Here is a 12,246-nt window from a genome sequence, read left to right as displayed (position 1 = left end):
TGCCATGACACCACGCCGCAGTATAAGCAGCTTAACCGTTGTTTGGAGTCAGTAGTTGTTATCCTTGTACTGGGACACAGTTTAAATCAGGCCTTTCTCAATTAAAAATAGAAGGTCTTCTCCTAATCTGTTCATATCTTTCAGGAACAGAACAGCCTTTTTATCCAATTTCTAATTATGTTAATAGGTTTTTAGAGCCATGACCCAACTTTCACACCCGTCGCATGCTTAATCTAGAGACAGAAAATGATTATTACTGTCAAGCTGTAGTTGATATACTAAAAAATATTGTGTAACTCTGGCTGCCTGAAGCAGTAATGTTTTATTGCTGGGGTAATAATATATATATTTTTTAAATGTGTCTTGGTGTTTGTAGTTGCTTGCAGTGGAAAAGCAAATGCCTAATGTGGGAACTTATTAGGGTTTCTGGTAGACTCAACTCATCTACCTTTGTTCAAAAGGTAGATTTGCCCCAGAGGCTCGAGGTATCACATCTGATTACTGGCCCACCGCAGCAGCAATTTGATCAGCTCCTTAATGCTGATACATGCCGGCTTCTTGCCTATATCCCCGCCATTGTGGGCTACCCTTGCCCCCAAGCATAATTAGCTATGCCCCCCAAAATAGCTTGGTTCTCTTCTGGAGAGGAAGGGATAGACCTTCAGAACAACACATCTGAGAAGTTCCTAGGAACATCTACAGCTACGCTTCCAAGCGTTTCCTCCTAAAAGTTTGGTGGTCCCAACCACAACCTCAACATACAATGGATTTCCAACTGACTACAGAGTACCACAGAGTACCACTACGCCAAGGATCATGATTCACCCCTAAATATTCTTGTGTATTTGTTCACGGTTACTGTAAAAATAGGACATCTCAGAGCTTGGGCAGGTGAGCTTGAAAGAAACTTTACGAGGAGTTGGGTCCTGCTGAAGTGACTACAGTACCTACAGATAGAAGACGTATAAAACATTACCAACTACCACGTGGGGCATTGGTGGACGCTGCTGACTAAGACAGCATCCACGCCAAACGGAGAGCGTTTCTTGCTTGAAAAGACACTCATGTACAAAACAAACAAGAAATAAAATAAGACTAAGAGACAGTTCCGACAACATAACTCTATGCTAGATATACCAAAAATAACATTGTTTCACCGGGGTTGCTATTTATTAAGGGTATGGTTTTGTATTTGTAAATCCAGTACATAACTCAAAGAACTCCTGCCAAAGAGCCAACAAAATGTACTTGAGATTCAATCTCTGTCTTCGAAGATTAACCCAAACGACGGCAAAAATATTTTTGCTATTATGCGTAACAATGAAGCACCTAATGCAACGTTACATTTCATAGCACGTCCTGTCTGCAAAGAGATTTGGTGTCCATTAAAATTCTACCTAGCTAGTAATCACGCTAATCCACCCTTTATGTCGCGGCTGTGCCAAAAATGCTACGCTTCGCAAGATGAAAATACGTCTGACGCTTGGAAGCCACCCCTCCTGTCTGTACATTTCTTGTGGATAATTCGAAGGCTTCGAGTCAGCAGATTTCTGACCACTTTGAGGTTAACAATGGAGAAAAAAAATCTCATTATCTTCCCCGTTCTTCGCAGTAGATCATACAGATTTTAATTAATCTTGACTTATCTTCTATACCTCCCAACACTTGGAATACCCATGAGAGGCGCCTATCTCCCCATATTCTCACCCGTCACAACAAACTATGTTTTGTTTTGAATCGGAGAATACAGACCATACAGTACTGCTGTTGTTTAATCCAAGGGGAGACTGGCGTTGGGATGATTCTGAGGCTTATCTTCCAGGTTATTCCATATTCCAATATTCACTTTGTATACAGGGAAGAAAACAGCAGCTCTTCACCCAAAAAATCATCTGCATAGTGAAGGTTGGCGGATGACCTCTGCCGTAAGCAAGCGATGGTAACAGATAACAGAGGCTTGACATTCAGCAGCATGTGATGTTTCACAACTGGATTCCCGGTAGAAACAAACCTATTTCAAAAGTACCCTTTTTCTTGTGAATCTCTCTTTCACAAGAATATTTTAATCATTATCACTTAATTTTACCCTAAAAAGTAGGTGATCACAGGAGGTGTTTCCACCAGCTTCTCATCTATGTTACCAACCAAGTTAACACAAGAGGGGGCACAAGACATTTTATCCAGATAGCTAGAAACCCTTGGGCTGGATGTCACATTTCAATAATCTCTGTAGAAATCCATTTGATATGAGAGATTACGAAATCGGGGGCCAATTCACTAAAGGGAGTTGACTATACATTATGAAGGTCCAACCCCACCACAGGAAGATGGTGGCTGTCCATGTGTAATACTTTGTGAATGTTCTTGAAAGTGTCTTTACGCGTTGATTTATGCATTATGTAGGGCCATAACATGCTAACGATGGCCATTCATAAAGAATAGTGAATTGGGAGACCTAAGAGCACGGTTCTCCTGCAAAGTCTCCTGACAGCTCTTCCTTTAGTGAATAAGCCTCAAAGATTTCAATTAGTACCAGATTTGAATGGTTTTGTTCCTTTAATTTATGCTTGGGAAGAAACTTTAGTCCTGTAGGCTACATATATCTTAAACCCTTCCTAATCCAGTAAACCGCTGATCAACAAAAAATGTACTTTTTTTTTTTCTCTTGTGCTAGATGTATCTGTTCCTATTTGGGCTAATACAATGTCTTCACATAAACCACAAGGATAAACATTACCGCGCTGTCCTTAAATGAACAGAACGTGGAACCCGTTGCCAAACAACCGAAAAACCAACACACGCAGACCATTTGAGTTTAATTTTAGAATGGCCGGGTTTTCTAAACCTTTTGTCTTGTCCAGTGAAAAATGGAAATACAACTGCTTACAATTGAATGTGGGATATAAAAACGAGTCTAGAGTCTGAACAAAGCTTAATATTCACACTGCGATAGATCAGAAACAAGAAGAAAAGCAACCCTCAACTTAACAATGGTAGTTTTACACAGGCACAGAACACAGGGGTAAACGTAAAAATAAATACAAATCCAGCCCTCAAATCAGCTGTTCCCAAAGAACGTCCTAATTTAGATTTCATTGTAACACGCAAGCAGATGCTTCCCACCCAAAACACAAGCTGGGGTTTAAACTGCTTGCTTCCAACCCAGTATCGTACAGCGAGCAGTGGAGCACCATATGATGCCAACTGTGGTGGGACATCATGGCAGAAACACCGACTCTCGTCTTCCATCAGCTGTCTGTATCGATAGGGTAAGTATAAGAAAGCTGATGAGATGCAGATGCAGTTGCTAAGAAGACGAGATTGGGAAAGGAATTTCTACTTCATTAACCAAACCTTTAGACAACATTCCTTGGTCTTCATGTACCTCTTCACTGGGAGAGACTTCTCTTACCTTGATGAACCTCGACCCATCGCCATGTATCTTACGGTGAATGGGATTACTGGCACTAGCAGACAAGGCGTTCTTGCCATTTAGTAGACCAAGGTAGCCCTATTTTTTAAGACACAGGTAAACCTAATTGTGACGTATGAAGCTTACATTATTAAATGAATGCTCCCGACATTAAAGGTGTCCAAAAGAAGCAGGCAGGGCCAGAGTTGTGATCAACCATCTTACATGAGATCATAGGATCGTAACAACCAAACCATGATCTCCACTGACCACAAAAGCAGGACAGTGGCTCGGCTTGTCTCCTGAATACCAGAGACTGTTGGGTATGCATACATACATTACAGTGATATAATAAATACCTCTTAAAAAGCTAGCAGGGAATGTTGGCAATTATAAAACATAGGATTTACTTTCAAATGGGCACAAATAGCGAAAAATGTACTTTTGAAGGGCGATTGGCGTTAAACATTCTGGTCTATAAGTGCGATGCCATATTGTGCCACGTCTAAAACAGTAAAAAGCTGTTTTAATCTGGAAATGTTAAGATATAAAACACTATTCCTACATCAAAGCTTCAGTTAAATTCCATGTTGGGCTATGGTTATCAATCTGGGAATCAAGGCTGAAAACCTGCCAAGCTTTCAGGATCCCTCTAATGAAGATGTAATCAGGCCATGCATCATCCTTAAACCCTGTGTTGATTGAGTTCCTTAAGGACTGGAATTAGATACATCTGATTTACATGGTGGTCCAGATGTTTGTCGATGATTGAATCCCATCTTTTCTAATAACCTTCAGCTACATGCCAAAAATATTTAGGCATCTTCTCCCTTCTTGGTGGATTCTTGAGAAATATATATATATATATATATAGAATATATTTATATTATTTAAATATAATTCAGAGATCAGTATGTATTATATCATCAGCCATCAATTACATCAACTCTGTATGTCTGTATTACAACAAGTTTATTTAGAGCTACAACCAAGTTGTTACAAAACTAGCGGATTTGCCTGGTGTTGAAACAACAGTTGGTGCGCCATCCACTTCCATATCCAAATCTGCGTTTAGTGGTTCTGTGCCATTCCTACCTCCTGAACGGAGACACTATATATAACATCTTCAAGTGTCCTATAATCCAGACCCAGTACAGAAAGCTTGGTTCCTGTACAGAATGCTTTACCCCAGAACTCGTCATTTAAAATTCTTAGCCAAAAACTGAAATGAGTGCTCTTCCCTGGACAAGAAAGATATTGAGAGATTTTATATTTGCCCAGGAAATAACCATGTGCTCGATATATATATGCTCGATACAAAACCAACATCATTAAGTAAACAGAAAAAAAACATTTCCTTCTACTGGTTTACTTTGGCTTAGCACTAGAAAGAGGAATGCTTAAAGCACCTCCTAGTGGCAATAATCATGTTCGGGCGAACATGAAAACGAGCGCGAAGAGTTCCGAAGGAACGTAGAACAGAATACAGTGCCGGCAAAATGTAGGCAAAGACTCACAACCACGAAGAATCGAAGATTTTTTTCCCCGACGAGCACGATGACGAACACGAAGAGCCCCCTGGTGCCCAAGTGTAATGAACAGCAAATTAAAAAAAAAGCCTTTGAGGCTTTTGTTTGCCAGTGTAGCCATTGCCTGGATTATGGGGAGAAGAGGCCATATCATTAACCCCTATCTCACTGCATCTTTATGTATGTATTCATGTGACCACTAGAGGGAGACAAAGTCTACAATTTACTATTTATTCTGGGCTCACATTATGCTGTGTATTTACACAATTTTAATCTTGTTTTGCACCTAGAAAACAGGTCATCTCCCAACTTGAGACAGTTGAGAAGTATGAGGCTATGTTTGTGTAGTCAGTTGAGTTTAACTTTACTAAGAGAAGTGTGCAAGTGGAACAGCCACCCAGCAGAGGTAGTAGATGTTAATACAATGGGGGAATTTAAATATGAATGGGACAGGCCTATGACTTCTGAAGACAAAGACTGATTAAGTTTTGAGTCTTTTCATCAAGAAAAAAGGCAGATTAGGTGGGCTAAATGGGTCGGATCTGCCATCAAACTCTATGTTTTAGCAGCAGAAAAAAAGGATTCTGGGAATTTACAACAAATTAGCTGTACTGTGGTTTTAATATTAATACCTACTGTTTTGAAGCCCTAAATCTTCCAGCAATGTGTGTAAGCAAAACATGTTTACAAAACTAACCATATCAACAAATAAATATGTCTAACCACTTACATAAATACCACCGAATAACCCACAAAGTCAAAAAGAGATACAAATATGCCCCCTTCAGCTTTTCTAATTGTTACTCTATAGCAATCAGAGACTGACACACACATATATATATATATATATATATATATATATATATATATATATATATATATATATATAGCTATATATATGTATACATACATTTAAACATACATACACGATTAAACACAGATTAAATACATACATACAATGAAATAGAAATATAAAAGACAGTGATTATACTCCAGAGCGGAGAGCTGGGAGTAAATCAGCTTCCATCTCATCGGTAACAAAAGTCAAAGTGGTTTTGCTGAATTTGATCCTTCTCAGACACTGTACTGGATCCAGCAGCCGTCCCCTCCTCTTTGTGTACAGCCCATGTATGCACTGTTGCTAGTGACCTCTCTATGAACACAAGAGACTGCGGAGGTAAAGATACTTTTTCGAGTGTGTGTGTGATCTCGCCGGAATACGTGTGTGTGTCCGTGCGTATATGTGTGTATTGTGTATGTAGTGTGTGATACAGTCATTGCACAGCAGCAGAAGTCAGGCTTGGGATTTGGTGTTTAGCAGTAATGATGTTGTAAGTGAATTGTGTTTACTAATGTATATATAGTGTATATGTAGTACACACCGTGGATCTATACACAATTGTATGTCAGAGATCTCCCAGAAACCAGGGGTTAAAAGCTACTAAAGTTTAAGCACCTAAAATCCGTGTGTTTATTAAAAACTCTATTTCAGCCCCATTTTTGTTGATGTACACGCACCCGCGTAATGTCATATACGGTTGCCATGGATCCTACATTTTTCCTGCTGGGATTCAAAATGTTTGCTCTTGTTGACTGTAAACGAGCAACATTGTTTATCAACAAAATTCAGAGAATAGAACCCAACTGTATTTCTCTTACGTACCTGCAATATGCATATTATCTTTTTTTTTTTTGCCGGCACCTTTATTTTATCTTTTAATACTTAAAAAGCCTACAATTTTGTTACATGTCGTTGCCATCGCTGTTGTTCAGTAAATCGTGTTTTTTTTTAAGTTTGCCCGTCTTTGCAGAAATGATGTATTTTTGATACTAAGGAGAAATATTGCTAGTACTCATACAAACATCGGCATTCTGCAGTGTTCTAGACCAGTGTTCTAGACCATTAGTTACATGTTGGCCACACTTGAGGAGCACAGATCTAGAAAACTGTCATAGTGAGAATACTGTCAGTAGGAAAACGTGAGATGTGATGCTTTTTGTTTCTAAAATTACAACTTTTATTCACTCTCTTTTAGGCTCTTATGGGACATTTCAAAACCTGAACGGAGGTGCGGGCTTTGAGCCCGGAACCTCTCTCCTCGTAGACCATGCCAGAAACTGCATGAGATCCTCTAAACCAATTGACTTAATAGCGGTCATGGACAATAGTTACTGAATTCCTATCAGGAGCTTCCAGCAACCGGCCTTATAGGCTGGTTAACCTCTGGTGAGTTTGAGTCTGGTGCTAATGGTGGCCGTGTGGCTGTAGGGCTACAGAGTCCCTTATGAATAACATATGGGTGAATTTACGCTTCAAATTCTGGCTTGATAAGTGTTCTTTGCTCTGATTCCGCTGACATTTTCTTAGATGACTCTTTGCAAGAAGCAGTCTACAAAGTCGGAGCAGCTACAGAAGCCGAGTGGTCATGCCACCACGGAACCCTCGCAGCATTCGAGGAAGAATGGTTGGAGCTGGCCTCCACACCCCTTGCAGTTTGTTGCTTGGACCACATACATATTTTTCACCATCGTAGCATTTGGCGTTCTCCTTCCCCTCCTGCCTCAAAACTGGCTGGCGGCCGGTTACATTGTATCCTTTTTTTGTTGAATGGTTACGCCATAGCAGGGAATCCGAATCAAACGAACAAAAGCTTAAATAATTAAACCAAATTTAGGCTTGACGTGATTTTGACTGTATTTTAAATATTTGAATAATAATTGACATAGCTTGGGGAGTTTAAATCCACGATCAAAAGAGCAGCGGTTGTTGCCATTTGATGTTATTGCACCTTAGCCGCATTCGCAGTGTACGGGTGCCCTGTTTGCTTTTCACCTTGTTGTCCACTTGCTGGCTGTGTCCATCGACCCGGCTGATGACAGCGTTCGTGCCAAGAACTCCACCGGTCCCCTTCCAGCCTTTGACCGCAGCAAACATGCTCACGTCATCGAAAACATGCACTGTTACATCTGCGAGGTGGACGTGTACGTACTTTAAATCTTCAAAGATCAGCTCCAGGGTTGGCTCGACAAATGTCATAGATGGGTGGGTTAAGACACTCATAAAGTACCTTCATACTCATTCTACTTGGCAAGGCGGTCCCTTTAAGTTTATAATGATATGGTATACTGGGGTAGACGTTCTTCTGGTCCTTCTGCAGAAGTCCAGGTTATTGATGGAACACATTTTGACCTTGTCTTTGCAGCGGCTCCAAATCAAAACACTGCAGTATATGCAATAAGTGCGTCAGCAGCTTTGATCACCACTGCAAGTGGCTTAACAACTGCGTGGGTGGAAAAAATTACTGGTACGTACGTATCCATCCCGTCACATTCTAATTAGATTAACAGAATCATTCCTTAAAAGCAATATAATGCAAAGAACTACTGATTTTTCTTTCTTTCTTTAAATCGTAATTGGCATGTATCTGAGATAGCTATTCTGACCAGGGTTTTATTCCGGGTCAGTCATTTTTAAATGTCACATATCTGAACTTTTAAACTTAAAGCGAAGTCTAAGATGTTTTTTTTTCTATGTCTTCAACAGGTTGTTTTTCAACTGCCTCATCTCTGCGCTCCTTGGCACCTTCCTCCTTACTGGGGTTTCATCGTTTGTATTTGCGGCCGTCTTCATTAATCCGCAGTTATTAAGATCCAACATTTACTATCAAGGTCCGTTTGTAATTAAAAATAAATAAATCCACAGATCTCGATGAAAGCCATTACAGATCTGTGTACGTTCTTAAAAACCCTCAGCCAAAACTACAAATATTTGTAAAAACAAAGTATTACAGGCAGGGCCGGCCCAAGACATAATGCTGCCTGGGGCGAAGTTTAAAATGACGCCCCCCTCCCCTGCCGACACCCGTGGTCATTAACTACCCTTCCTCTCCCTCCCTCCCTGCCTATTATCTACCCCCCCCATTGTACGTCACTTACCTTTCAGCAGTCCTGCGGCGAGTCTCCCTTCTCTGCCACGGTGCGCGCTGCTTTACTGCTGAGCGTCGGAAATTACGTCATATTCCGGCGCTCAGCATTACAAGCCGGCACCGAGACCGAGCTAGAGGGCTCGCAGAGGAGAGAGAGGGGCGCCGAGCGGGTACTGACTACTTGGTAAGTGAAAACCACTCAGCGCCCCTCTCTCTCCTCCGCTTTGATAATAAAAAAAAAAAAAGGCGCTTGGGGTGGCAAAGTGCCGCCTCTTCAAAAGTGCTGCCTGGGGCAATTGCCCCACTCTGCTCTGCGGTAGGGCCAGCCTTGAGTACAGGGTAGTAGTAATAGCTGTGATTACTGGTATGTAAAATAAGAATGAGAAGAACATGGTGGGTAACGTTCAGCAGCATTTATTTTGTTCACCATTTTTCCTAAGCCCATTCTTCTGCACCAGACTACAATATTACATCAGATGGACTTGTGATGTCTTTATTATTGTGATCTAATACAGTTTTATTTGATATTGTAAATTATACTGGATATTTCTGGACTTTTTCTGTGATTTCTGTTTTCTAGATGCTAAGAACGGGTGTGACGTGTGGTACGTCTTTCCCCCAGCAGCCCCGGTGGAAACTCAGACTCCAGTCATACTGGTGCTCGCAGGCGTCGTTTCTTTTACGGGACTCATCACTATCATTCTAATAGGGCAGCTGCTCTGCTTTCACATCTACCTCCGTACGTATCGTATACCAGAAAACCTATACAACTTTTTTTTTTTTTTTTACATATTACTGATTGTCCTTAAACACAAACACAGTAAGAACACAACAGAGGAGAGCATAGAAACAGTTGTGTATTCCGGCCTAGAGCGGCAGACAGTCAGTTGACCTCTTGGGCGGCCATGCTGCCTGTTCAGCAAGCCAGTTAAAAGAGAGATTATCGATCTCCCCAAACAACACACTAACGCCATGGAGGACTGTGCCGAGTTGCACCACAAGGTGGAGGGCCGGGATTTGATGTCATATCCCGGCGCTCAGCAGTGATGAGTGGCAGGGCAAAGAGTCTTGTCTGAGGTTGTAACGCAGACACAGAAGATTGAGAGTTTCAGCTCTTCTTCAACAGAACAAACGTTACAGCAATAAAGCCACAGTGCAGTTTTGTCCTTAACTCCACAGTGTACAACAGACTAAGCACCTACGATTATATAATGCGCCGACGGCAAAGCGAGGATATAAAATCAAGCGAGAGGCAGCTCGAAGAAGGTAGCACACCTCCAACAGGCCGGATCGACATGCAGGTATAATAAACCCCATAAATTAAATAAGTGAAGAATTTTATAGTATCTATAAAGACAGATTTCATATTTTGGTTTATCCAATTTTGCTCCTTAGGAGATATCGAATGCCGAAGACGTATCGCATGAGAACTCTGTTGAAAAAAAAGAGGACTTTACATCAGGTCTGCAGGATAGAGGGTGAGTGAAAGCTCCATTCTCATATATTAATGTCAGCTCCTTATGTTATGCTGCTAATCTGTTTACAAGTGTCTCACTGTCAATAATTCTGTTTAGCTGCCCGATATTGCCCAAAGATGGTGATAATTTGAATGGGGGTCTCGGGGTCGACCATCAGCCCTCGTCAAAAGTATTGAGAAAAAACACCAAGGTCTGTATCCATTTCATCTTCCTGCTAAGTAGTATATCTTATACGTTTATACGGAAACAGCGGTGCATCCGAACAGAATTATAAAAAGTAGACATACTCAACACATTAGATAATAAAAATGTCTTTTTCCACCAAATTATAATATTTTCAACATCAACAGCAACAAACTCCACCACAAAATGCAACCAGTCCAATATGGTAGCCAGATACATTTGTAACAATCCCACCATGTGTTTAGTACTTCTGTTCTAAGTTGGAATGAATGGGGCTATCTGCTTGTGGCAAAATAATCATTTGCCGTGTAATTTATTTTGGACCAGGGGGTTCATTTGTACTTTAAAACAACCTCAGTTTTCTTGAAACAAGAGAAGCCCAGAAGAAAAAAGCTCACCTCCTCTTCAATAGGCTAGGTGTGGCTAGGCTTCTTGAAACAGTTACATATGCAAAGCAGTAACTCTCATTTGCTTTAACATGCTAATAGAAGAAGAAAAGAAAATCCAAAAAATCCAATAAAGTGTCACCAGATGTAGCTCAACAACCTTCTGAAGAGGAACCGCCCCGTCCTGACCTCCTGCCCCCTCGGACAAATAATGGTAAGAATGATACAGAAACGTTTTGTGCGACCCACCTTAGATACCTGGATGTGAATATATAAAATACAGTGAACAAATACTTCGAAATCATTTGTGTATTTCAGAACTTCCGGTTTCTCCTGAGCCTCCCAGCCTTTGTGCTCCACATGCGGCTTTACCACCTCAGCCCTTGCCTGTTTATGTTCCCATGCGCATGCAGCCAGTCCAAGCCTCCGGCCCACCCGCGGAGTATCATTCCGACTCTGCGGACTCAATGGAGGAGATCCCAGTGGCCCAGACCCACCTCGGGAGTTCTTCAATGAACAACATGTTTTTTAGCCAGCCAAGTCCCACAAATGTTCCAAACTTTTCTCACCATTATGAGCATGGACAATCCACCTACCAGTGGACAGTACCTCAACATCAACAGTTCGCGGTGCTTCGAGATACCAGCCCTATCTTTGTTAGTGACACAAGTGGGGATCCTTTACCCAGTGGCCCTTTTGATCTCAATTAATGCAGAGGACAGTCCGGAGATGCTGTCTGTTCCAGCTCAGTTGATGTTGTTTTATGCAGAATACATTTTTTTACTTGAAATGGCATGATTTTTTATTCTTTTTTTTTTTTTTTTAACTAGTGGAATGTTAAAATTAAGGTTAAAAATCACTATTATTACTACTAAAGGTGAACTGCCAAAAATGTTTGCTGATTATGAGTGCATCACAGTGTAATAATGCAAATACGAACAGCGGGAAGTGTACTTATAAACGAAAAAATGCCTAGGTCAAAAGTCACAAAAACGTTAAACTCCATTTTTAACTGGCCGATAGTGCCCCGTGTTTACTCGATTTGCCTCTGCAAGAGCAGATTTTAAGGCAGGAGCCTTAACGTGCCAGGGTTGCCTAGTCACCCCCATTCCAAATGATAGCACCTAAAATAAAAATACCCCTTTTAGCCCATTTTAAATATTAGCAGGTATGCTAAAAACTAAAGCTCCCTCCCCACCTCTAACTACTACAGAGGGCTTCTCAAAACAATCAAATAATTAAAGACTTTTAGGACTGTTAGATATGGCAAATATGTAAAATGTACTACTACTATGTAGGTATGGAGACCAACAACAGAGCTTCGCCCAAGGC

At 41.0% G+C, this 12,246-nt stretch overlaps 1 protein-coding gene across 1 annotated transcript; it reads left to right on the top strand.

Moving 5' to 3' along the window:
* Positions 1-6,046: 6,046 nt before the first annotated feature.
* ZDHHC1 (zinc finger DHHC-type containing 1) lies at positions 6,047-11,704 on the top strand. Its single transcript, XM_053449605.1, has 12 exons — positions 6,047-6,118; positions 6,978-7,168; positions 7,310-7,531; positions 7,748-7,923; positions 8,145-8,246; positions 8,486-8,610; positions 9,448-9,606; positions 10,047-10,168; positions 10,263-10,345; positions 10,442-10,535; positions 11,017-11,128; positions 11,233-11,704. Exons 3-12 carry the CDS (start codon positions 7,310-7,312, stop codon positions 11,622-11,624), a joined length of 1,587 nt encoding a protein of 528 aa, XP_053305580.1. The 5' UTR covers positions 6,047-6,118; positions 6,978-7,168; the 3' UTR covers positions 11,625-11,704.
* Positions 11,705-12,246: the final 542 nt, after the last annotated feature.

This window comes from Spea bombifrons, chromosome 10 (assembly GCF_027358695.1).
Source record: "Spea bombifrons isolate aSpeBom1 chromosome 10, aSpeBom1.2.pri, whole genome shotgun sequence".
Classification (NCBI taxonomy): Eukaryota; Metazoa; Chordata; class Amphibia; order Anura; family Pelobatidae; genus Spea; species Spea bombifrons.
The sequence above is the reverse complement of the archived record's forward strand: the minus strand, read 5'-3'. Positions and strand labels throughout refer to the sequence as shown.

Coding starts and splice junctions, on each gene's coding strand:
- ZDHHC1 (XM_053449605.1), top strand. CDS start 7,310: ATGACTCTTTGCAAGAAGCAGTCTACAAAGTCGGAGCAGCTACAGAAG. Junction 7,532..7,747: donor GGCTGGCGGCCGGTTACATT/GTATCCTTTTTT, acceptor CCGCATTCGCAG/TGTACGGGTGCCCTGTTTGC. Junction 10,169..10,262: donor CAGGCCGGATCGACATGCAG/GTATAATAAACC, acceptor TTTGCTCCTTAG/GAGATATCGAATGCCGAAGA.